Source organism: Manis javanica, chromosome 4 (genome assembly GCF_040802235.1).
Source record: "Manis javanica isolate MJ-LG chromosome 4, MJ_LKY, whole genome shotgun sequence".
In the NCBI taxonomy this organism is placed as follows: Eukaryota; Metazoa; Chordata; class Mammalia; order Pholidota; family Manidae; genus Manis; species Manis javanica.
In genome coordinates, this window is record NC_133159.1 from 41,452,570 (window position 1) to 41,478,548 (window position 25,979).

The 25,979-nt window shown below is 36.4% G+C and overlaps 1 protein-coding gene across 2 annotated transcripts; it reads left to right on the plus strand.

Moving 5' to 3' along the window:
- Positions 1 to 52: 52 nt before the first annotated feature.
- Positions 53 to 25,411, plus strand: BTF3L4 (basic transcription factor 3 like 4). Of its 2 annotated transcripts, XM_037021743.2 has the most exons (6): positions 53 to 189; positions 3,372 to 3,438; positions 6,893 to 7,006; positions 22,173 to 22,374; positions 23,205 to 23,264; positions 23,795 to 25,411. In XM_037021743.2, exons 2-6 carry the CDS (start codon positions 3,385 to 3,387, stop codon positions 23,839 to 23,841), a joined length of 477 nt encoding a protein of 158 aa, XP_036877638.2. In that variant the 5' UTR covers positions 53 to 189; positions 3,372 to 3,384; the 3' UTR covers positions 23,842 to 25,411. The 2 variants fall into 2 exon arrangements, with proteins under 2 accessions (XP_036877638.2, XP_073090028.1); XM_073233927.1 differs by lacking the exons at positions 53 to 189; positions 3,372 to 3,438 and adding an exon at positions 4,686 to 4,704.
- The last annotated feature ends 568 nt before the right edge of the window (positions 25,412 to 25,979 follow it).

The following is a 25,979-nucleotide window of genomic DNA, read 5'->3' on the forward strand; positions in this document are numbered from 1 at the left end:
CGCGGATGGGCGGCTCTGCGGGACCGAGAGAGAGGCGGAGCCGGTGGTGTCACGTGGGCCCCGCTCCCGCCGCCGCCGCCGCCGCCGCCGCCACCGCCACCGCCACCGCCGCTGTCTTTCTCTGTCTCCACTAAGGCAGCCATCTTACTCTTGCCGCGTGCTGGTGTTGGAAGAACCTCCCTGCTTCAGGTGAGACCCCCGGCGGTCCCGCCACTCCACGGCCATAGGCCGCTGCGCACGGTCTCCCCCCGCCCTCTTCTTCCGACACCCGCCAGCCGCTCGGGCTGCCACTTCCGCCGTGGCGCACCGAGTCGGGGTGGAGGCGGCTGGCTTGGCCTATCGGTTACCGGCGGTGCAGCTGGGGGTCGGCACCGGAGAGAAGGACCCCAGCACCACCGCTCCCTGTGGGGACAAGAGGCCCTGCGCTGTTGCCGCCAAGATCCGGTCCCAGGAGGCGGGTGGTTCCCCGCCTGTGTTCTGTTACAGTTCATTATTCACCACAACAATGCTGTGAGCTTTGAGCTTAGTACAGCTTATTTGTTGTCATCTCATTTGATCCTCCTCTCTACAGATCAGAAAACTGAAACTGTAAGCAGCCTCCGGCCCTCAAGCGCTTGGGACCTAATTCCGTTGCTGCTCTCTTCATCGCGTAATGGCAGTATTTGTTTACAAGCCGGCCTCCCTCTCTGAGGCATTGCCTTACCCATCTTTATAGCCCCTTTATTACTGCCTGATGCAGAGTAGGCTGTCAGGAAATTGATGTTTGACCGACAGGCAGGGTGTAACACAGCTAGTGAATGGCGGTTTCAACTTCGTTCCCACGTTGTTTCACTGTAACATAGCTGTCGCCTCTGGAGTGGCAACAATAGTTACCAGTTTTTGAGTATCTACTGTGAGCCCTACCCTGTGCTTAATAGTTTAACCGTTAATGCTTAAGACAACCTTGTGGTGCGCGGTGGTATTCCTTTTCCAGTATAGAAGGAACATAAGTTCAGAGAAGTTAAATACCTTTCCAAAGCCCTAAGTGGTGGAAACTGATCCTAGTTATTCCAAAGTCTGTGCCTCTTTTAGAGAAACTCACATATTAAAAAGTCAGGACTAAAGGTTGAAATTATTTTATCTCTGTGTAAACATGATACGTGAAGATGATGAAAGTGCCTACCGTAATACTTAGAACTTAGGCACTCAATAAATACTGATTAGAACCTCATTATGTACCCTTTCTTGAGTCCTTGAGGAAAGGGCGAAAAGATCCTGGGATCCCTAAGGAAGAACACATTGATCATATGGGCTTAGAAAGTGACTTCTCCCTTCTGGGCCCTCATGTCCAAATATATTAAATTGGGAAGGAGTTGAACTGTTTTATTTACTTACAATTTATACCCTACTGCTGCTTGCAGGTATTTAAGATGATCTCACATATAAGACGGGAATAATAGGTACCATGAAGTAAAGGTTGACTGGGGAATAGGAAGTTAAACAGGTGATCTTTGAGGTCTAGTCTGATCTGAGCTTGACATCTCTTCTCTTACAGACTGAGAACAATACCCTTTCCTACTTGAATTCCACACACACCAACCTACTAGTAGACAAAGGACTACCCTTCTTCTTCCCCTGCCCCTTAAGTTTCCAACCTCCCTAAAATGCTATTTCTCTGAGGTACTCCTTGGGAACAAGTTTTCTGTTGTCCTGGTTAACTGGAATGGCATCTATTCTTTCATCTACACATTGATATAAAGAGTTAACTTTTGTTCTTGCTTTTATTTCATACAAGTCAGAACTCTTATCTTACCTCTGTCTCTTCTCTTTCATCTCTTTTGGGGAGAATTATTACTTCAAAATTCTGAAGAGTCCCAAAATGCTTACCCTAAATCTAGTTCTAATATTTTCACTTACCTCCTATTTTGGAAAAAATTCCTTAGGTTCTTTGTTAGTTCACTATACCTTCATGACCCCATTCCTTTGAGAAAACTTAATGTTGGGCCCTTTCTTGTGGATAGTGAGTATAGATATTGGAATTACATTGACTAAGTATGTGGCTGAGACTGGCACACACCTAAGCCTTCTGGTTTTGTATTCTAATCACACTTCCTATAAAAGAGTGTTTTTAGGTACTTGAGCATGGTGGTACAGTGCTGTAATACAGAGCAGAGATTGAGGAAACATAAATGTTGTTTGGAAATTGGACTTTCTTTGGACTTGAAGCAGAGATATATACAGGTTAGTGCTTAAGTACAGCGTCAGAATACAGAATGGTTAATACTTATACAGTCTGAATCTCTTCTCAAATGGAGACAGTATCTTTTTCATCTGACTGTTGATGATAAAGAAGTTAAAGAATTGGCTGAAAAAGATTTGATAGTAGCCTTCTCTACATCTCTCTCTCACATCTCAGTTAATGATTTGTTAATCCACGGAACAAGTAAAACAAGACTTTTAACACTGGCTATTGTTGATAAAATATGGAATATTTTGATCCATTATAAACTTAAAAACTTTTTTTCCTTAGTAGGAATATCATTGACCAGACTAGGTTTCAGATTTTAGTGTTCTTAGAATTTTCAAAATCAAGATTATCCTTAAAAATCTCATTTTTTAAAGTCTCCTCTCCCCTCAAAAAAATTCAGATTAATGTAGCAGGCATGTTTTTGTCAAATTATGCAGTGAGGCATTTTACTGTGTATGCAATATATACCCTGTATATCTTGAAAAGTATGACGTACTATATCAGTGCAAGATAGTGAGTGAGCTCTGTGGAAAATGTTGCAGAATCACTGAGTGTCTGGAAATCTGTTTCTCTTTCCCTATTACTAACATGCCATCTGACCTTGAATAGAAGATGTGACTACCTCATACCTTAAGAACTAGACAGCCTAGTGTTGAATTTCTTCTTTGTCCAGTTTTGTTGTTGGTTTTTTTTTATGGTTTACAAGAAATACATATGTAATTTGGAAGAAAAAAGTCTACTGAAAGGTTGTGCTAATAACATTTGGTAACAGCTTTCTGCTTTAAACATCTTTGAGGGAAAAACTGGCTTGCCTGCAGAGGTTTTATAATTGGTTACATTTTACTGAATGCCAAAGTACTGAATCATGCTTTTAAGGAGGGATCTTCAAATAGGTAACTTTGAATCCTGTTCTGTTTTCTGTTTGTATATTCAGCTTCCTCATGGTATTATTTAATTTTGTTTTTTTTAATGTCTGGTTTATGAAGATAGAATAAGTTATATTTATTAAGAATATAGACAATATTAATATGATCATAATGGTGATACATATTGCAAGCTCAGTGAACCAGAAGGTATTATTGCATAAACAGTTATTTTATTTTGGTAAAACAGTGACTTTAACAAATCTATTTTTCCCCCCTAGATCTACCAACAGCATGAATCAAGAGAAGTTAGCCAAGCTTCAGGCTCAGGTCCGGATAGGGGGCAAGGTGAGTGTGGCATAAGAAAAATTGATAGGAGAATGTATTATTACCAGATAGTATTGTTATTTTTGATTTGTGGTCATTGAAAATCTAAAATCTTTTCAATAATCAAGATCAAACCACATTCCAACTTTAGAATAACTTGTCTAAACCTTAAATAGGTAACTAGAAGACCTCTCTCTGATGGTGCAATGGAAATAGTCAACTTTGTGTGAATCCTCTTAACAGCTTATAGTTATGTGACATGAACAAGTTTCCCAACCTCATTAAGCTTCCTTCTTCATCTGCAAAATAGAAATAATCCTAGATAAGATTCTTCTAAAGATTAGAGTAATATATATAAAACACCTAACATGTCTGGGACAGAGTAGATGCTTAATAAATGATGATGATTATTATGTTAGACTCACCTGCAGGGCATCCCAGGTGTTAAGGTTACCTCATCTTCACTTGATCCACTTACCGTTACAGTTAGGTTTACCATTAGTTTAGCTGGAGCTGCTACATTTTGTTCATTGCTAGGTTTTCCTTCCAAATTCCTGCCTGTTCTTTTGTGTTGGTGAATATGAGCAACATGAACTTTGACACCTAAAGAAGAGCTAGCTCTGAGTACCAAAAAACTTAGATTCTCTTCAGCTCTGGCCCCAGGCTCTAGGAGAATATTCTGCCTTTTTCTCTGCCCAGTACAGTCTTTGCAAAAGGAAAACTGAGAATAGTACTCACCTTAGACCTGGGAGGGGGTAGGTAGGTAGGGTACTATGTAGCAGCACCACTGTGTGGTTTATTTGGATGATAACCACAGCTCCTGGGGATGGGACAGGAAAAGGGGAAGGAAAAAAGTGACTAGTACTTTCTCCTCCTTTCATAGTGATACAGTTATATGATTCTGGGGTCATATTAATACATTCATGTGACCAAAGCGTTACATTGTAGCATCAAGTATAAAGTAATTTACTAAGGCAAAAACTAGAGATACTTAAGAACCACAGAATATACCTGGAAGAGTTTGATGCAGTACATTACTATTAAATATTTTAAACTAGGTGGGCTCATTCATTCTTTTGGCTAGTTGAGCACCTACTATGACCATAGTAGATAAACAAATCAAGGTTTCCTCCTGTTGACACAGCTCAGCTTGGAAGAGAGATGTACTGACAGTTACACTACAGAATCAGAAATATTAAAATGAAGCACAAGGTACTCTTGCCTAGGAGAGACAAGAAAGTCATCACTGAGCTGAGATTTGAAGAATAAACAAGAAGTTATCACAGGGTAAGTGGGTAGGGTAAAAGGGTGATTGTTCTCACATATGCAAATACACATAGGATGATGAGATAGCATGGTGCTTAATGGAATGGCTTGCTCTAATTTAGTAACAGCTAGAGCTTAGAGTATATAACGGATAAGGAATGATAGGTGCAAATGAAACAGCCAGGTAAATTGGAACTAGATCATAGTTTTATATGCTACACTAAGGCATTTTAGATTTTATCCTATAGGCAAGGGGCTACTATTGAAGGATTATTTTAAGAAAAATATGTTATTTTAGATAGGTAACTGCTGCCAGGTGTAAAATGGAATGAAATATAAATTTGGTGTAGAGGAAAAGAATCAGGCTACTGCTGCAGTATATGGGACACAAATTTAGGGGTTAGAATTGACATAATGACTGATGGAATATGGGGGATAAAGAGGGGAGAGAAGAGTCTGGGATGGTCCTCAGATTTCTGGTTTTAGAGATTGGGTTGGGTATATGATGGTACCATCAGCCACAAAACTTAGAGTATATATAGGAAAATTAGTTTGGTAGACTGTTCAACTTTTAGACATGTCAGATTTGCCTAAGGATCATTTGAGTTGAAGTATCCAAAAAGCAATTGAGCTATCTCTGAGTCAGTAATGCTTTACAAATAAGTGATCATCTATGTAAATAGTCACTACTAGTACATCCTTCAGCATCTGGATTTCATCACAACCTGTACTGCTACTCACAGAACTCTCTTCCACTCCCACTAGAGTTGCTGAACTGAAGCCTCTGCTTAGCTTCTGTAAGTCTGATTCCCTGAGTACAACTGCAGGAGCTACCCAAACATTGAAACCTTCCATGCCAGTTCTCAGAAAGATTTAGCCCTCAAGACTTAGGTTGCTTTCAGTAGTGTTTCAACTCTGCTTTTGGTTACATTTTTGTAAATTGGCCCAGGAATTTAATCCATTATTTTAAATAGTTTTTCAATGGAAATATGTATTTAGAGTTTCAAAATATCCTTTTAGAAATGAGTTTTTTCTATCTCAGTAAATAGTATAATATTCAACCTATTTACTCAGGCCCAAATTCTAAACATTCTAGATTTCTTTTTTCCTCATATCCTACATTCAATCTGTCAGCAAGTTCTGTTGGTTCTTCTGACAGTCTGAGCTCTCACCATCTCCACTGCCGTAGCCCTCGTCTCTTATCAGGACTGCTCTAGTAGCTTCCTAATGATCTCATTACAGTTCATTTTCCATAGCAACCTCAGTCATCTTTTAAAATCATAGATCAAGTCAGTCATTCCCAGGCTTAAAACCTTCCAATGGCTTCCTATTGCAATTGGAATAAAATTCAACTCCTGCCATGGCATTCTAGGCTACATGATCTGGCCCTGTCTGTTTTTCTGATTTCATTTTCCACGTCCTTTCCCATTATTCATTCTGCTCTAGCCATATTGGCCTGCTTTCTCTCTCTAGATACAACAGGTTCACTCTTGGTCTGTTCTGCTTGGTTCACTCTTCCCCTAGATCTTCCTTCCCATGGGTCTCAGCTCATATGTCACCTCTTTAGAGGGTCTTCCCTGAACATTCTAATGAAGTAGTAGGGGTGCAAATGTAGTCTTATCACTGTACTATGTTTTTTTCCTCAATATCCCTTTCCCATTTGAAATTATCTAATTTGTTTATATACTTACTGATTTTTCCCTCCTACTGTCATGTATGCTCCTTGAACTAAGAACTTGATCTTTTTCATTCCTTGGATTCTAGGACTCTAGAACACTCACATAGTAGGCATTTGATTCTTAATTATGTCATCATCTCCAAAGTTCCAGGAAAATATCTTTAGGCTTAATTTTATTGTCAGGGGTGGTAGGTACTGTAAAAAAGCATTCATTGTAATATTTGAAAGTTTTTATAAAGCACACTGAATTGTCCTGAAGTCCAAATTATTTTTTATTAGAGCACTTTTGAAACATGATGTGTTGAAACGATTAAGGATGGAAATTGGAAAAGAATAAGAACCAGCTCAAACTGACCTTCAAAAATCTGGGTTAGGTTGACAGTCATTACTCTGAGCAGTCTTATTAATCAATACTATTAGGTCAGCAATTTCTTAATGTGGTTTTAATTAAGAGTGTTGTGGATAGAAAGATATGTGATTGCAGTTGCCAGATGCAAGGCATGCTAACACTCCTCTTTGGTTATTTTTCAGGGTACAGCTCGCAGAAAGAAGAAGGTGGTACATAGAACAGCTACAGCTGATGACAAAAAACTTCAGAGTTCTCTAAAAAAACTGGCTGTGAATAATATAGCTGGTATTGAAGAGGTATGATCATTTTGTAAATTGTTAAATTATGTAGACAAGTACGCATTCACAAATAGTTACCCGCTTTTTAAATGTAAAATATTAGCCTAGAAGAATCTGATACTGTCTACTCAGAGGTCTGTGAAGGACTGTAGTTGTTGAATTTGCGTATTGTATAAAATGGGATGATTGTCAAAAAAATGATTTTAGTAAAGGAATTCATCATACTTTTTGGATTCAAAGTATTTGCATGTATGACAATTATGGAACTGCTTCTTGAATTTTAATGTAAAATGAGATATTTTTTCTAATAATTTAGAAATAAACTCTGAGTTTCTTAAAATAAAATGGACTTTTTTCCCATAATAGCACCTTTCTACTCTGCAAATTCTAATTATTATTTCAGTCAAGAAGCTCTAGCAGTACCTTTACGTGGATTGGATTTCTTACTAGATCTCTTTCAGAAATTATTGGTTAAATTTTTAAAAACCATTTTAATAATGTTTTGATGATACTTCTTTTTTCAAGTGAAGCCAAACACTGATGTTATTTCAAAAGATACTGAAAAATTAAAAAATTATCAACTATTAGTGATGTTACCATCTAGGTCCACTTCTGCCTGATGATTCCATTTCTGAAAGTAATCAGTATTTTAATTTTCACTGCCATAAGTTAGATTTAATTATATCATTAGTATGTGTGGTACTACTTCACAATTTTAACAGAGTAATACACAAGTGCTATAAAACATAGATCAGAAATAATGTGGAGGGGAGATCACTAATAAAGAAATACCAAACCAAAGAAAAGGCAGTGAAATGGCAGGATGCCACATGTTCCTTCCACCATGCATATATAAATGAATGTTAACACAATTGAATCTGCTTTGTACTTTCAAAGTCAATATACTGATAAAATAATAGAAAATGTAAGCCACATGTATCTTTCAGCTTGATGTGGCTATGCGTTTTTACTCTGGTGAAGATAAGAATTTCATTTTAAAATCTTGAAATTAAGCATTTCATATGCATTTTCTTTTTCTGAGCTGGTGAAAGCTTTTACATATTTTCATTGACCTAAAATAATTTTCAGAGAGATCATTCTCTTTATCAGGGCTATATTTGAGCAAAAACAAATTTAATCCTCTCCTAAATAATCCAAAGCTTGATAAAAAAAGAGTAAGTCACAGTAATAGACATGAACTCTCATAATGTTAAACCTAAGCTACTTATAAGTGTTTAGGCAATCTTTTATTTGCCTACTTTTCTACCTGACTCCCCACCCCAATCCCAAACATCTCAGCACTAGAACCAGGTAAGTCTTGACTCCCCACCCCAACCACCTCAACACTGGAAGCACATAATTCTTTATTTACTGTCCTTAGACTCTCTTATACCCACTCTTGGCCTTTTTCTTTCCTCCTGCCTCTCCCTCTTCTGTGTCCTCCTTATTCCCCACCAAAAAAAAAAAGAGAAAGTACCTGCCTTATGTTCTGTATTACTGAGTACCTACCATGTAGAATTCATTTTTTATGCCATTATAGATAAAAAAAAATACCCATCAGTATTTCCAAGGACACTGCTGTCTCTCCTTTTACGGGTCTTAATGCAGGCATTATTTCCTCCCATAAGCTTTCCTGGGTGTATGTAACACATACACATTTGTGTGAAGAAGCATTAGATGACTTTCCTATGTGCCTCTATAATGCCCTGTATTTACTTTATTATAGCATTTATTAAACTGCATTGTAAATTTCTTTTAGTTAATTGCCAGTGCAATTCTAACTTTTTGAGGAGTCATGGCTCCAAAACATCACACGGAAAATTAATGGCAAATATAATAGACACATACACACTCTCATTTCACCCGTACCCCTGTGTGTATGTGTGTGTGTTTGTGTGTGCGCGCACACATGGTTGGTATCTTCCAACCCTCAGACTAGTTGTACAAAGAAAATACGCAAAGATAATTAACAATGCAAGGTAATAACTGTAACATTCCTGAGTATTTGAACCTAAGATGGGAAGTTTTTTTTCCTCCTTCTAAAATTGATTTTTGAGAACTGAAACATTTGTACTTTTTATAACACTTTACAGATCTAAAATAATTTTGTTTAGGAATATCTAGTATACTCGCTGGCTGGCCTCAGACATTATTTGTGTTGCTATATTTAAAGTTGATTTTTTTTTTCAACTTTTTTCTTTTTTTTTTTTTTTAAGAAAATGACACATACTTGGCATAAAAAAGAGTTTCTTGGAGGGGGAAAAAAGAAACTGCAGTAAATACAAATATGAAAATGTACAGTTTTCGGAAACACCAAGATAGAAAAAATATATATGTCTTAGAAGAAACATTAATTACAGTTTTGTTATTTTAATTTGGGATGTTTTAAAATTTTTTCAACTCTGAAACTGAACTCAGGAATTCACCATCTTTTTGTTCTTTGGCAGTTTAAAAACAAAAACTTCCAAAAGAGAAGACACCATTGTCACTGTTCTAAAACAAAAATAATATTACTATGTTTTCTATACTTAGACATTCAAAATATCAAACAAGTAGAAAGTACTCAGTTTGACCGATGATCAGGGAGATCAGTAGTGGGTTTCAAAATTCCTTGAATGTACTTTTGCCAAGTAAAGTTCTGATCTTACTTTCTAGGGCTCTAAGGAATGGTGATATTTTGCCCCTCCCAAAGCTTAATTTATATCCTCTTTAGCAATTTTTAAAACTGAAGGGCTGTTTGGATTAAGACAAGCTTCTCTGTTTTTTCATGTATTTATTAGTTTGTTGATTTGGTGTAATAATGTAATCATATATAGATTTCTTTTACATGTTACCGAACACAGAAATACAAAGCTGTTAAAAAGTCAAGGGTAAGGGGATATTAGAGACTGTTTCATACAAAATCCAACTAAATAATTAGGTTTTAGGAAAGAATTCCTAGACAAACTCAGAGTATATTGCAGAACTAAATTTATGAAAATATTTTATGTTCTATGACATTTAAAAATATTTGGATGTGCTTATTTGGTAATCTAATTGAATATAGTGAATGCACTATATTCATATCCAGTGTACCTGTCTTCCCCTGATAATAATCTATCAACAATGGGACCTGTTCTATTTCTCAGAAACAGTTTATATTATAGATTTACTTGGTAAGAAATGTCACCAAAAATATGAATCTTTATTCAGATGGCCTAGATGCTTCATAGTTGTACTGTTATATTCAGAGGACAGCTTCTGTCTTAACTGGGGTATATACTTCTGCCTCTGTGAAACCTTCTATTTTTCCAGGCATAGCTAATCAACCTTTTCTCTGTACTTCAGCTGCCCTTTGCTTAAGTTGCTCTGCCACAATAAATTTATTATTGCAACATCATATGCTGGGGTGTAATGGTTACTTATTAACCAAGTAATCTGTTTTCAGTAGACTGTAAGAGTCTTGACAGCAGGGACCATGTTAAATCATTGTTTATAGTCTGTAGCATGCTGATTCCCATGACGAGCTTGTTTTGGTTCTATTAAGTTTAAGAGATACTGGTTATTCTAAATGGAATTGCTCTGCAAGAACAATAGGGAGGTAGGTTCAGGAGAAAGCATAGGGCTGGGGATGTAAGTTTTATAACTGTACACGTAAGTTTTGCTGTTTATACTTTCCTCTTTCTGGTTATGTTTCCTAACCCACTTGTACAGAAGGAGGACCTAATGTTATTGGTTGATCTTTACCACAGTTTTTTCTCCAACTAGAGCCTCAGGTATTGATGAGTGGACAGCTCTTGTGTATAGGAGAGTAAATGGGAAGCACCATGTCCCATTCACCTGTCTTTCGACAACAACCTTACTTTATCATTTAAGATCCTGTTTTTTTAACATAAAACTTGCTGTTTCACTATTTTTAAGTGTACAATTCAGTGGCATTAATTACAATGACAGTATTGTGCAACCACTACCATTATCTATTTCCAAAATTTTTCATCATCCCAAACATAAGCTGTATACCCATTAAGGAATAACTCTTGTTCCCCCTCTTCTCCAGTCCCTGATAACCTCTAACCTACTTTCTGTTTCTGTGGATTTGCCTATTGTAGATATCTCATGTAAGTGGAATCATACATAGAAATATTTGTTCATTCATATCTAGCTTAGCATAATTTTTTAGAGTCCATCCATGTTTAACATGTATCAGAACTTAATTCCTTTTACAGCTGAATAATATTCCATTGTATGAATAATACCACATCCATTCATCTATTGGTGAACATCTTTTGTTCTTAAAATAACTCTCCCCCACCATTTAAAAATACACTATCTCTATAGAAAATTAAGAGTATACAGGAAATATGAAGACTATATTAAGTCTAATTATAATCCCACTGCCCAGAAATAACTACTGTAAATCTTGTATTTCCCCTCTTTATATGTATATATTGTTAATATATTTGGGACTGTAGCTAGATGTACAATTTGGAATCCTTTTTCTTTTCCAAATAACATTATAAAAATTGTTTCATATCACTAAAAAACTCCTTAATTATCAGTCTAGAAGTCCACATATATTCCAATATAGGGATATACCATAATTTAACATTTATTTATTGTATATTATAATGCTTTGATAAAAAATCACATGATAAACTTTTATATACATAAATAAATAGTTATCTTCATCTCTGATTTCCTTCAGATTGATTTTTGGAAATGCAATTACTAGCTGAAAGAGCATGAACATTTTCTTTCATATTGCCAGGTTTCTTTACAGAAAGGGTATCCATTTTATACTTCCTATACCATGGCTGTAGAGAATCCATCTCATCAGACTCTTACCACTGGAGCATAAGAGAAAGTGATCCAAGCATGTCATATAGTCTAATGACAGCTGTTAGCTTTAGTTCATATCAACAATAATAGGTTATACTTCATACTAGCTTTTAGAAACAAGCAGGTGCTGAGCTTAGAAGGATTGCATATGAAAGATACTGACTTACAGGGGCATGTGCAAACCCCATAATCCTCAAAATCTGACATCCCTTAGACTCACAAAACTCCAGACACTTGGTGTCTTATTCTTAAAATGTCTATTATTTTACCCCATTATGATATATGAGGAAGGCAATAAAAAATGAACATCATGATAAAAATTTAAGCACCACTACATACAGGAAAGAGTGACAGTGAAACTTGATTTTAAGACAACTGTCAATTCTCAGAACTGTAGGTAGGTGGCCTAGTGGGGACTTGGATACAAAAAAAATCTCAGCAGAATTTAAACCTCTCCAAACTGAGAGGGCTGTTACCAGAAAAAGCTATGGAGTGAAGTGTGATTTTTGTGAGCCTCCTATAGCCATGAAAACTTACTGCTATGTAGAAATAGAGCAAGCATCAGACTTACCAGATAAAAGACTGCTGTGATTAATACACATGCCCTACTCAGAGGCCAGGGAAGGCAATGTTGTTAAGGTTTTAATAGCATCATAATGCCAGAATGACTTAAAATGGCCCTGAATTCTGTAGGGCAGTTGAGCTGATTCTGAAAGGTCAGAACAATAGGAAAACTCAGGCCCAAGGAGGCACAGGAGGTCTGGGCATCTTTACTGGGGGCACGACTGGTGCTATTTCTAAAACTTGAGATAGCCCCTCATCTAGCATTTGGGCAGTTGAAGTCTGATAGCAATTAAGATTTTAGAATAAATTGTATAGGAAGTTTCATTTGTTCAGCAAGTTTGAGTGACTATTATGTGCTGGACACTTGGGGGCATACTGTAGTAAGGCATGGTCTCTGATCTCAAGGAATTCACCTATTTAGTAAGGTCAAAGAATTGCCAACACAATTATACTACAAGACAATTCTGCATAATTGCAGTACCCATGAGGTGCAGAAGGTGCAATAAACCACTTAAGGTTTTCACAGGGAAAAAAGAGTCTGAGCCAAGTCTTGGATAAATTGGGATTTGCAAGGTAGAGAAGCAGGCAGATGTTCTTCTCAACAGTGAAGACAGTAAATGTAAACATACTAGGCATTAGAGGACAAAATATTTTCTGACAACTACAAGATGTGTCAGTATTGTTAGAACAAAAAATAAGAGCAACGGCATCTGGTGTTTTGGACTGAGGTCTCAAGAATACCTCTTCCCCCATAGCTCCAGTAGCATCCTTTACCTTCAGCTCCCTGTTAAGTGGAAAAAGCATTTTGACAAAGGGAATGTTTGATTGATTGAAAAGGGACCTGAGTGCTAGTATGTAGCTAGGTTAATAGTCTGTGTTTACTTGGCTGCTCTTTGTCTTATACTATATATAGATTGTATGACTTAGACCTAACAGCAATAAAATCACTGGAAGAATTGAAGAAGTCTCTGAATGAATGCATACAAGAAACAGACACACATAAACAACAAAAAAGAAATACATACAATTTTCTTTGTGAATTTAACCAGTTTCTTATCCCTTCTTTTGTCTCCAAACTGGTGGGGGAAGTGTGTAACTGATCTAGCTCAGTCCAGTTCATCTTGTGATCATTTCCAATAGTTTGTGTCTAGGAGCCTTATATAACCATGTCATTTACGCAGTTGAGAAGAAGGAATGTGAGACAGAGATAAAATACTCTGGACTTTTTAACTTCTAGTATTTCATTTTTTCTGTTATAAAATTAAGTAAACTCTCCAACCTTTCTGGATCCATTTATTCAGGTATATCTTTTCTACAAACCCATTTAAAACCTTAGTAAATTTATTTCTGTTTCACAGTTTGAGATGGAATTCATCTTTCATTTCACATTAAACTCAGTGTATTTCACACTGCAAAGACCTACATCAGTATATAAAATATGGCTAAATATGTAGCCTTTGGGAAAGAAGCTTGAACAGAAGGAAAATTCATGAATTTGTTTATATTTTTTGGCCTCATGTTAGCCTCTTATTTTTATTTTGTGGCCAGTAAGATATATATTATCCATATATCTGTGCTGTTTTTATTTGCATTCTCTAGTTAACTTATATTCTGAGATAAATAATTCTCTGGCAAGTGTTCATCAGGCCACAGAATTGAGTGTTTATAGGCAAATAGTTTTAACAATGAGAATGACATCATAAGAAAAAACTAAACAGTTGGGAAACAGATTCAAGTTCTGGAATTGCATCTAACCAGCTATTTGTCCTTGGATATGTTGTTTAACTGAAGGCTCTGGTCTTCAGTATTTATTTCTTTAACAAGGGACTTGAACTAGATGACTTCTAAGATCAAAAAATATGTGGCCTAGCTTTTGGGGAACAACATTGATTTCAAGTTTCTTGTGCATTTATCATCTATAAATAAAATATATCTCAAATTCCAATATTAATACCCCTTGACACCTGGAAGTATTGTAGAAATCAAATCCTTTATTAAGTTATGTGATTTGGTCTTGATTTGGAAAATACATTTCAACAATATATTTATTCTTTTCCCATACTTTTAAGACAGAGCAACATTCCATTTCATATCCACTATGCTATGTCCTTCTCAAGCAAATTCCCTCCCAAACTATCAGCCACTTTAACATTATACTTTTCTACCTAAATTATATTAAGAACCACATATTTCATCCTTTTAAGTTATCTTTATCTCAAAGTTATACTTGCTCAGAACAGCTGGATTAGATGTGTTCTGGGTATAATATATGCATATATATTTTTTATATCATTAATATATACTTACATGAACAACATTGTGGTTACTAGATTCCCCCCATTATCAAGTCCCCACTACATACCCCATTACAGTCACTGTCCATCAGCATAGGAAGATGCTATAGAATCACTACTGGTCTTCTCTGTGCTATACTACCTTCTCCATGCTCCCAACCCCATACATTATGTGTGTTAATCATAATGCCCCCTTTTCTTCTTGTCCCTCCCTTCCCACCCATCCTCCCCAGTCCCTTTCCCTTTGGTAATTGTTAGTACATTCTTGGGTTCTGTGAGTCTGCTGCTGTTTTGTTCCTTCAGTTTTTTCTTTATTCTTATACTCCACAGATGAGAGAAATCATTTGATACTTGTCTTTCTCCGCCTGGCTTATTTCACTGAGCATAATAACCTCTAGCTCCATCCATGGTGTTGCAAATGGTAGGACTTGTTTTCTTCTTAAGGCTGAATAGTATTCCATTGTGTATATGTACTACCTCTTCTTTATCCATTCATCTACTGATGCACACTTAGATTGCTTCCATTTCTTGGCTATCTTAAATAGTGCTGTGGTAAACATAAGGGTGCATATGTCTTTTACAAACTGGGCTCCTGCATTCTTAGGGTAAATTCCTAGGTGTGGAATTCCTGGATCAAATGGTATTTCTATTTTCAGTTTTTTGAGGAACTCCATACTGCTTTCTACAATGGTTGAACTAGCTTACATTCCCACCAGCAGTGTAGGAGGGTTCCCCTTTTCTCCACATCCTCACCAGCACTTGCTGTTGTTTGTCTTTTGGATGGTGGTAATCCTAACTTGTGTGAGGTGATAACTCATTGTGGTTTTAATTTGCATTTCCCTGATAATTAGCAAGGTGGAGCATCTTTTCATGTGCCTGTTGGTCATCAGAATTTCTTCTTTGGAGAAGTGTCTGTTCAGATCCACTGCCCATTTTTTAATTGGATTATTTGCTTTTTGTTTCTTGAGGTGCATGAGCTCTTTGTACATTTTGGATGTCAACCCCTTATCGGATATGTCATTTATGAATATACTCTCCCAAGCTGTAGGATGTCTTTTTGTTCTTCTGATGGTGTCCTTTGCTGCACAGAAGCTTTTCAGCTTGATATAGTCCCACTTGTTCATTTTTGCTTTTGTTTTCCTTGCCCATGGAGATATGTTCATGAAGAAGTTGCTCATGTTTATATTCAAGAGAGTTTTGCCTTTATTTTCTCCTAAGAGTTTTATGGTTTCATGACTTACATTCCAGTCTTTGATCCATTTTGAGTTTACTTTTGTGTATGGAGTTAGACAGTAATCCAGTTTCATTCTCTTACATGTAGCTGTCCAGTTTTGCCAACACCAGCTGTTGAAGAGGCTGTCATTTCCTTATTGTATATCCATGGCTCCTTTATTGTATATTAAGTGACCATATATGCTTGGGTTAATCTCTGGACTCTATATTCTGTTCCACTGGTCTGTGGGTCTGTTCTTGTGCCAGTACCAAATTGTCTTGATTACTGTGCCTTTGTAGGAGAGCTTGAAGTGGGAACAAGATTCCCCCCTGCTTTATTCTTCCTTCTCAGGATTGCTTTGGCTATTTGGGGTCTTTTGTAGTTCCATATGAATTTTAGAACTAGTTCCAATAGTTCCTTGAAGAATGCTGTTGGTATTTTGATAGGGATTGCATTGAATCTGTAGATTGCTTTAGGCAGGATAGCCATTTTGACAATATTAATTCTTCCTACCCAAGAGCATGGGATGAATTTCCATTTGTTAGTGTCCTCTTTAATTTCTCTTAAGAGTGTCTTATAGTTTTCAGGGTATAGGTCTTTCACTTCCTTGGTTAGGTTTATTCCTAGGTATTTTATTCTTTTTGATGCAGCTGTGAACGGAATTGTTTTCCTGATTTCTCTTTCTGCTAGTTTGTTAGTTTATAGGAATGCAGTGGATTTCTGTGTATTAATTTTGTATCCTGCAACTTTGCTGAATTCAGATATTAGTTCTAGTAGTTTTGTAGTGGATTCTGTACAGTTTTTTATGTACAGTATCATATCATCTGCAAGTAGTGACCGTTTGACTTCTTCCTTACCAATGTGGATGCCTTTTATTTCTTTGTGTTTTCTGATTGCCATGACTAGGACCTCCAGTATTATGTTGAATAAAACCAGGGAGAGTGCGCAACCATGTCTCGTTCCCGATATTAAGGGAAAAGCTTTCAGCTTCTCGCTATAAAGTATGATGTTGGCTGTGGGTTTGTCATATATGGCCTTTATTATATTGAGGTACTTGCCCTCTATACCCATTTTGTTGAGAGTTTTTGTCATGAATGGATGTTGAATTTTGTCAAATGCTTTTTCAGCATCTATGGAGATGATCATGTGATTTTTGTCCTTTTTTTGTTGATGTGGTGGATGATGTTGATGGATTTTTGAATCTTGTACCATCCTTGCATCCCTTAGATGAATCCCACTGGATCGTGGTGTATGATCCTCTTGATGTATTTTTGAATTCGGTTTGCTAATACTTTGTTGAGTATTTTTGCATCTATGTTCATGAGGAATATTGGTCTGTAATTTTCTTTTTTTGTGGGATCTTTGTTGGGTTTTGGTATTAGAGTGATGATGGCTTCATAAAATTAGTTTGGAAGTGTTCCCTCTTCTATTTTTTTTAAAACTTTAAGGAGAATGGGTATTATGTCTTGTCTAAATATCTGGTAATAGTTAGCAGTGAATCCATCCAGTCCAGAAGTTTTGTTCTCGGGTAGTTTTTTGATTGCCAGTTCAATTTCATTGCTGGTAATTGGTCTGTTTAGATTTTCTGTTTCTTCATGGGTCAGTCTTTGAAGGTTGTATTTTTCCAGGAAGTTGTCCATTTCTTTTAGGTTATCCAGTTAGTTAGCATATAGATTTTCATAGTATTCTCTAATAATCCTTTGTACTCCTAAGGTGTCCATCATGATTTTTACTTTCTCATTTCTGATCCTGTATGTGTGTAGATTCTTTTTTTCTTAATAAGTCTGACTAGGGGTTTATCTATTTTGTTTATTTTCTCAAAGAACCAGCTCTTGGTTTCATTAATTTTTTCTATTGTCTTATTCTTCTCAATTTTATTAATTTCTGCTCTGATCTTTATTATGTCCCTCCTTCTGCTGACTTTGGGCCTCATTTGTTCTTCTGTTCCCAGTTTCAATAATTGTGAATTTAGACTATTCATTTGGGATTGTTCTTCCTTCTTTAAATGACCTGGATTGCTATATACTTGCCTCTTAGAACTGTCTTCACTGCATCTCACAGAAGTTGGGGTGTTGTGCTGTTATTTTCATTTGTCTCTATATATTGCTTGATCTCTTTTAATTTGGTCATTGATCCACTGATTATTTAGGAGCATGTTGTTAAGCCTCCATGTGTTTGTGAGCCTTTTTGCTTTCTTTGTACAATTTATTTCTTGTTTTATACCCTTGTGATCTGAGAAGTTGGTTGATAGAATTTCAATCTTTTTGAATTGACTGAGGCTCTTTTTGTGGCCTAGTATGTAGTCTATTCTGGAAAATGTTCCGTGTGTACTTGAAAAGAATGTATCCTGCTGCTTTTGGATAGAGAGTTCTATAGATGTCTGTTAGGTCCATCTGTTCTAATGTGTTGTTCAATGCCTCTGTGTCCTTACTTATTTTCTGTCTGGTGGATCTGTCCTTTGGAGTGAGTGGCATGTTGAAGTCTCCTAGAATGAATGCATTACATTCTATTTTGCCTTTTAATTCTGTTAGTATTTGTTTCACATATGTAGGTGCTCCTTTGTTGGGTGCATAGATATTTATAATGGTTATATTTTCTTGTTGGATTGACCCCTTTATCATTATGTAATGTCCTTCTTTGTCTCTTGTGACTTTCTTTGTTTTGAAGTCTATTTTGTCTGGTACTAGTACTGCAACTCCTGCTTTTTTCTCCCTATTAGTTGCATGAAATATCTTTTTCCATCCCTTCACTTTTAGTCTGTGTATGACTTTGGGTTTGAAGTGAGACTGTTGTAGGCAGCATATAGTTGAGTCTTGTTTTTTTATCCATTGAGTGACTATGTCTTTTGATTGGTGCATTCAGTCCATTTACATTTAAGGTCATTATCAATAGGTATGTACCTCCTGCCATTGTAGGCTTTAGATTCATAGTTACCAAAGGTTCAAGGGTAACTTCCTTACTATCTAAGAGTCTTACTTAACTTAATTAGTATGCTATTACAAACACAATCTAAAGTTTCTTTTTTTTCCCTCTCCTTTTCTTCTTCCTCCATTCTTTATATATTAGGTATCATAATATATACTCTTTGTCTGTCCCTTTTTGTTACCTCTGGTGAGAGCTTTTTAACCTTAGGAACACTTCCATCTATAGCAGTCCCTCAAAAATACACTGTAGAGATAGATTGTTTGTGGGAGTTAAATTCTCTCAGCTTTTGCTTGTCTGAAAATTGTTTAATCCCTCCTTAAAATTTAAAAGATAATCTTGCTGGATAAAGTATTCTTGGTTCAAGGCCCTTCTACTTCATTGCATTAAATATATCTTGCCACCCCCTTGTAGCCTGTGAGGTTTCTGCTGAGAAATCTGATGATAGCCTGATGGGTTTTCCTTTTTATGTGATCTCACTTCCCTCTCTGGCTGCTTTTAATAGTTTGTCCTTATCCTTCATCTTTGCCATTTTAATTATTATATATCTTGGTGTTGTCCTTCTTGGGTCTCTTGTGTTGGGAGATCTGTGCACCTCCGTGGCCTGAGAGACTATCTCCTTACCCAGACTGGCAAAGTTTTCATCAGTTACTTTCTCAAAGACACTTTCTATCTCTTTTTCTCTCTTTTCTTCTTCTGGTACCCCTATAATATGATGATTGTTCCATTTGGATTGGTCACACAGTTCTCTCAGTATTCTTTCATTCTTAGAGATCCTTTTTTCTCTCTCTGCCTCAGCTGCTTTGTATTCCTCCTCCATAATTTCTATTTCATTTATCATCTCTACCATATCTAATCTGCTTTTAATACCCTCCATTGTGTTCTTCAGTGATTGTATCTCTGTCCTAAATTCATTCCTGAATTCTTGAATATTTTTCTGTACCTCCATGAGCATGTTAATTATTTTTATTTTGAACTCTCTTTCGGGAAGAGTCATGAGGTCGATTTCATTTGAATCTTTCTCAGATGTATTCATAATTTTGCTTTGAACCAGGTTCCTTTGACGTTTCATAATTCGTGGTGCCCTCTAGTGCCCAGAAGCTCTACTCTCTGGAGCTGCTCAGCCCCTGGAGCAATGTCGGGGGTTTTAGGGGAGCGGTGTTGATGCTTGGAGGGAGGAAAAAGCTATTTCCTGCTTCTCAGCTGCTATTCCTGTCTCTACTGCCAGAACCAGTGGGCTGAACACACAGGTGTAAGTAAGCCTCTGTGCTTTGTTTTTGTAGCTGCCATAGGTGGGGCCTCTCTCTGGCTGGCCTAACGCCACGCCAGGGGTTGCTGGTTTGTAAGCCTGAGCCAGGTGCGGGCTAGCTGGGAGGAAGACACAGCAAGCTGCGTATCATTGTGGGGGGCCTTGGAGCTGCATAGCGAGCCAGGGGGATGGAGCACCTGAAGATCGTTTAAGCTCCCAACCTACTGAGCAGAGTGCACCTGGACAATTTTGTCTACCTGCCCTTTCTCCTGAGCAGTAAGGTCTGTGCAATCCTTGCCCCTTTAGCAGCCCTCTCACTTTTAGGAAGTCTCTCAGACTGCCTACCCAGATCAGCCGAATATGAATCCCTGTTTTCCACAAGCAGCTGCAATCTCCATCTCTCCAGGTATTCCTCCTGTCTTAGCTTTCCAACCTCACTAAATCACCAGAGCACCTTGCAATGTAGGTTCATGCTCCCAGAGCATTTCTCCAGGGCTAGGTGTTCAGCAGTCCCAGGCCTCCACTCCCTCCCAACTCTGTTTGTCTTCCTGCCACTGGTGAGCTGGGGTTGGGGAAGGGATTGGGCCTCACCGGGTCACAGCTTTGGTATATTACCCTGTTCCGTTAGGTTTGCTCTTTTCTCCAGGTGTATGCAGTCTGGTACAGCCTTCTTTCTTGTTGCTCTTTCAGGATTAGTGTATTAAATTATATTTTCGTATTATATGTGGTTTTAGGAGGAGGTCTCTGTCTCATCTCTTATGCCGCCATCTTTAATCCAATCTCTATCTGGGTATAATATATTAAGGTTACAATACTGAGAGAGAGAAGGGTATAGAATTGAAATAGTGATTTTTGTGAAATAGTGATATAGAATTGTGAAATAGTGATTCCCCCAAATTTGGGAAATTATTTGTAGTGTTTAGATATAATTTTCCAGGGGATGTGCCTTTTATTTTTTGTCTGTATTTCAGGTCTTGCCTGAAATTTAGAAGCCCCTCTCCATTCCCTTTTCTGGTGATAATCAGTGGTGGTAATCACTTCTAAGGAAGAAAAAGCCCACTTGCACTGACTATGGAGAACACTCAGCATCTCTGCTTGATTGTGACAAGGGCAGTTTTTGGATGGATCAATGAAATACTTCCAAAGTAGACAAGATTAACTCCCCTAAACTTTTTATATAGTAAGCATGTTACCATCACCTTACACAGTGGAATCAGCTACATAGTGGAATCACATTATTTGCACATTTAACTTACTCAGATTCAACTCTACTAAAACACAGAGACAAAGTATATGACTGAGAAAGAAAAGTACTTTTTTTAAAAACTTATGTTCAACTTTCCTTTTCAGTAATGGATGAAATCAAATCTGAAACAGTTAATTCAATTTGGTAAATGCTATCAAAAGAATGTGAAGATGGTTTTAAAGACTTTTCAGTAATTGATAAAGCACATTCAAGTAGTAGGGCAAGTGGGTTGGGAGAGATATGTTGACATTTACAAATGTTACTGATTGTTGAGAAGCTACACTTAAGAATTAGAGGAACTGACAAAATCCTCTACAAAGAATGGCATGATGAGAACAGGCTGAAATTTTTTAAACTGTAATAAATGTTTAAAGGAGTGAAACACCTGGCTGATTAAATTTATGAGTGTTCTTTATAGATTTTCAGTGGTTATTTTTACTGCAGTACACTATTACCACCTTAGAGCCTGTCCCCTAAGTAAGGTCCCCTACCAAATAGTGTCTGTACTGATTTAATTTAATAGTGTAAATTGAATAAAATAATAGGTAATTTCATTTAGAAGCCAGTTGTTGGCTGCTAATTCGATTTTTTTTAATGTGGGTATTAAACTTCTTTCTCATAAAAGTCTTTGAATTTAAAATCTAGATTCTATAATAAAATGACTGTTTCTTGACCATTCTAGTCATGTGTGCCATCTCCACCACTTTGTTGCTAGCATTTTTTCCCATGCATACCCACTGCTTAGTTTTAGATAATTACTACCCTGGGATTGCATAACTACCAAGTAAAAAAAACCTAATTGGCTAAATTGTTTTTTAAACATATTGTTTTATTTGCACCATATATGTGAAGTACATTTTTCTTCCATGATCATACAGGTGAACATGATTAAAGATGATGGAACAGTTATTCATTTCAACAATCCCAAAGTCCAGGCTTCCCTTTCTGCTAATACCTTTGCAATTACTGGCCATGCAGAAGCAAAACCAATCACAGAAATGCTTCCTGGAATATTAAGTCAACTTGGTGCTGATAGCTTAACAAGTCTTAGGAAGTTAGCTGAACAGTTCCCTCGGCAAGGTATGTATTTCAATTTAGTACCTCTTCTCTCCCTACCTTAATTAAAGAACCTAATAACTTAAAAGGTGTTCCGTTTTATACTAGAAGAATTTGCCTGTATATAAATTGTACTTTTTATGATGTTATTTATATGTTTCATAAATCTTTTAGTTTATTTCTTTAATAATTATGCAGTGTAGCATATAGAATATTCAGATACATTTTAGTCTAATATAGAGGATTTGAGAGGTAATTACCTAAAAATAAAGTGTCAGGATCTGCAGGTCACATTTTATCAGCAGTTAACTTGATATTCACTTCTGACAAATGACAAGATAGTGTTATCACAGAACTATATTTTTGTTTGATGTTGATCGTACTATAGAGGCACCAATCATAAGTCCTGAGTTTCCAAAATAGTCCTGTAGTTTAAAATGGGTCTAGTTACCCCTATAAATCAGCCTATTTTTTCAGTGCTCATACTGTATAGCTAGGTACTTTCTTACACCAAAGAAGATGGAAAAAATCGTGAATACTGATTTTTGATGTGGAGTGTATGGAATTTAGAGAATAAATTATTACTTCTTTTTATTCAGATACATCTAAATTATTCCATTTTGTGTATAAATTTTATCTTTACTGCCCACTGAAATTGCCAGCTGTATTTAGTGTATATTTAGCTAAGTTAAAGTTTTATTGATTTTAGTATTAAAAAAGTATGGCATTAAATTAGACAATATTTAGCTTTTTCTGAATAATTGTGTAAGATTCAGACAGGGAAAAAGGGTAAACATTCTAAGTGTTATGTAAAGGTCTTTGTTCTCAGTAATTTTAAAATAAACTTTTTGTAGTTTTGGATAGCAAAGCACCGAAGCCAGAAGACATTGATGAAGAAGATGATGATGTTCCAGGTATAAGTGACTTTTCTTTGGCTTTAAGATTTTTTAGCATCCTATTTATTCCATTTAATCCATTGCATAATAACTTTCAGTTTTTTGTTGATGGTGAGCTAGTGAATTAAATTGATTCTCAGTGATATGGAGATGATCTAGTGAAAAAGAATAAAAGCCATCCCATTTAAAATGTAAAATCAGAAACTCAAAGTTGTGCAGCCTGCATTTATTAAATTAGAATCACGTGCTTATAAACTTGCATAGTTATTGTTATAACATTTCTGTAGGAATTATGATTGACATGGGAAAATGCCGATCACCTTAGTTTGCATAGACAAAAAAACCCGACAATTATTTCCTTAGGTTTCCTGTTTTAAGCAAATAAATGAAGTGTTATGGTTAAATGTCACCAGTTCACTTCTGCTTCTTGCCCTATATGTTTTCAGTCTAATTCTAGTAGCAACAATTTGATTTTTATTGGGGTTAGAAGTTAGGAATTTTGTGTATTTTTTTTTTATATTTTTAACTAATTTACTTTTCTTTTTCAGATCTTGTAGAAAATTTTGATGAGGCATCAAAGAATGAAGCTAACTAAAATCTTTTCTGGTTTTTGGAAGCTGGCATGGACTAGATTTAACAAATCAGCTATGTGGTTCCAAAGTTTTACAGACATGGAGAACATCAACTGTTACTAGTTCAGTAATATAAATATTTTGTATATTAATGATGCTGTTTGTTCAGCATTTTTCAGTCATTTATTTTGCATTTTGCACTTACTCCCAAGATCTGTTCTTTTGGTCAAAATATGAAGTATTGGTGCAGTTTTAGGGTATTTTGGTTTTTGATTCTTTTTTGGGGGGGCATATTTTGGTGTGTGTATGTGTTTATATGCGTGTGGGTATGTGTGTATACAGTGGAGAGCAAATTGGAAAACAGTTCTATTTATCCTGCTCCTTTCCCCAGTAGAAATAAAATAAATCTTTCCATTTGTTACTTTTTATTTTTTTCTAACAATGCGCAGAATTAATGAAAAGTGAGTATCTTGGATTTCAAATCTGAGGAGCTTTTACCATTGGAAGTTTAGTTTTAATTTGCTCGGTTAACATTTTTTCCTTCATTTCTCTGGGTTTAAAATATCTTGAGGTATTTTGTCACCAGCTTCATGCTGGCATAATGTATATTTCTTCTACTAGCTCTCTTCCTAAATGCCTCTTTCCCTCTCCTCTTGGTCTCCAAATGGCTTGGTCAGCCTGTGGTAATGCTGTTCCTCATCTTCCACCTAGTCTGAGACGGATGTTCTCCATAGAGTTTAGTGAGTGCCCAATCCCTCTTTTGCAATTCTTCTTGAGGAAAAACAGCTTCATCTTCAACCTTTTATTTCCCCCTTGATTTTATAGCTTGGTAGATTTCAAACTGGAATAGCTAGCATGTGCTTGCTAAATAATTTTATGCCAGCCTTATCCTTTATCCTAGCTGTTCTTAATAGCAGGTGTAAAAATGCCTCTTTTTCAACAAGGTTGAAATTGGGATTGTCCTTCTGAATCAGAAAAAAAATAGGCCATAGACTCATCCCACAGCACAAATGGGCATTCTGTGAAATGGTACTGGCCTTAGGAGGATTTCTTCAACTACTCTCCTACTCTTGGCCTTGAACCTACCTCTGGATTAGGTCTTACTATTAAAGCTGCTCACAGCATCCTCCTGCATGCCTAGAGTAATGCTTTTGGGGGAAAACTGGTAAAACACTACTTATTTTTTCACCTCCTTTCAGAGGACTTGGAGGTAAGTTGCATATGTTCTTTCAAGTTTTCCTCTTGCTGTCTGATGGTGAAAGCTTGCATTTTGCTATATCAGCATTTGTTATAGCCAATATTTAAGGATAAGATTTAGAAAACCTATCATTTCCTGGCCCATCAAACTAACTGTGGCTTAACCTTACAGCATATCAACTTTTGTTTCAAGCTTGATATCTTCATTTGATATCTAAAGTGCAAAACCAGCAACATATCAAGAGATCTATAGACATGAAGGCAAAGCGCTTATGTTTTTTTCTTCTAGACACCTCAATTTATTTTATAAATTTGTTCGTTTTTCCTGTTATGTTTTATATAATATATGGACTTAACTGCAAAATAAAATAAAGGTAATAAAATAACAAAGTAGGATATTTTCTATTGTGTTTTTCTTATTGTCTACAGAAATTACTTCTTTTGTATTTCTTACATACTCCCCACCTCCAAATGAATTTCACTCTATTTGTTATTTGAAGAATGTTTCATCCACTGTAAGATCAGTAGCTCTAAACAGTCTACAAAGTCCAGAATTCTGTCCCTCTCTGACTTTACCAAGGAGCATAGTGTGGATCAGAATTAGGGGAACTTCAAGTGGTCAGGGACATATAAGAGATAGGTAGTTTAGCAAATGAAGAAAAGAGCACTTACCTGGAAGTCTGGAGATTTGGGTCTTAGGCCAGACTCTGGCATTAACTATGTTATCTTGGGCAGATCATCTTAAGTACTCTAAAATTCATTATTGGCCAAATGAGATGTTCTTAAATCTTAACATTTCTTCTACTCCTGCAGTTCTGTTATTCTCATTTCTGAAAATTCTCAAGGAAATGGTTTTATCATCTTCTGAGACATGTCTGTTTTTATCAATACCATAAAACTTTATTGTGTGCATATACTTACTGTTTTTCCCTTTAAATCACTTTCTAACTACTCACACAGGAGC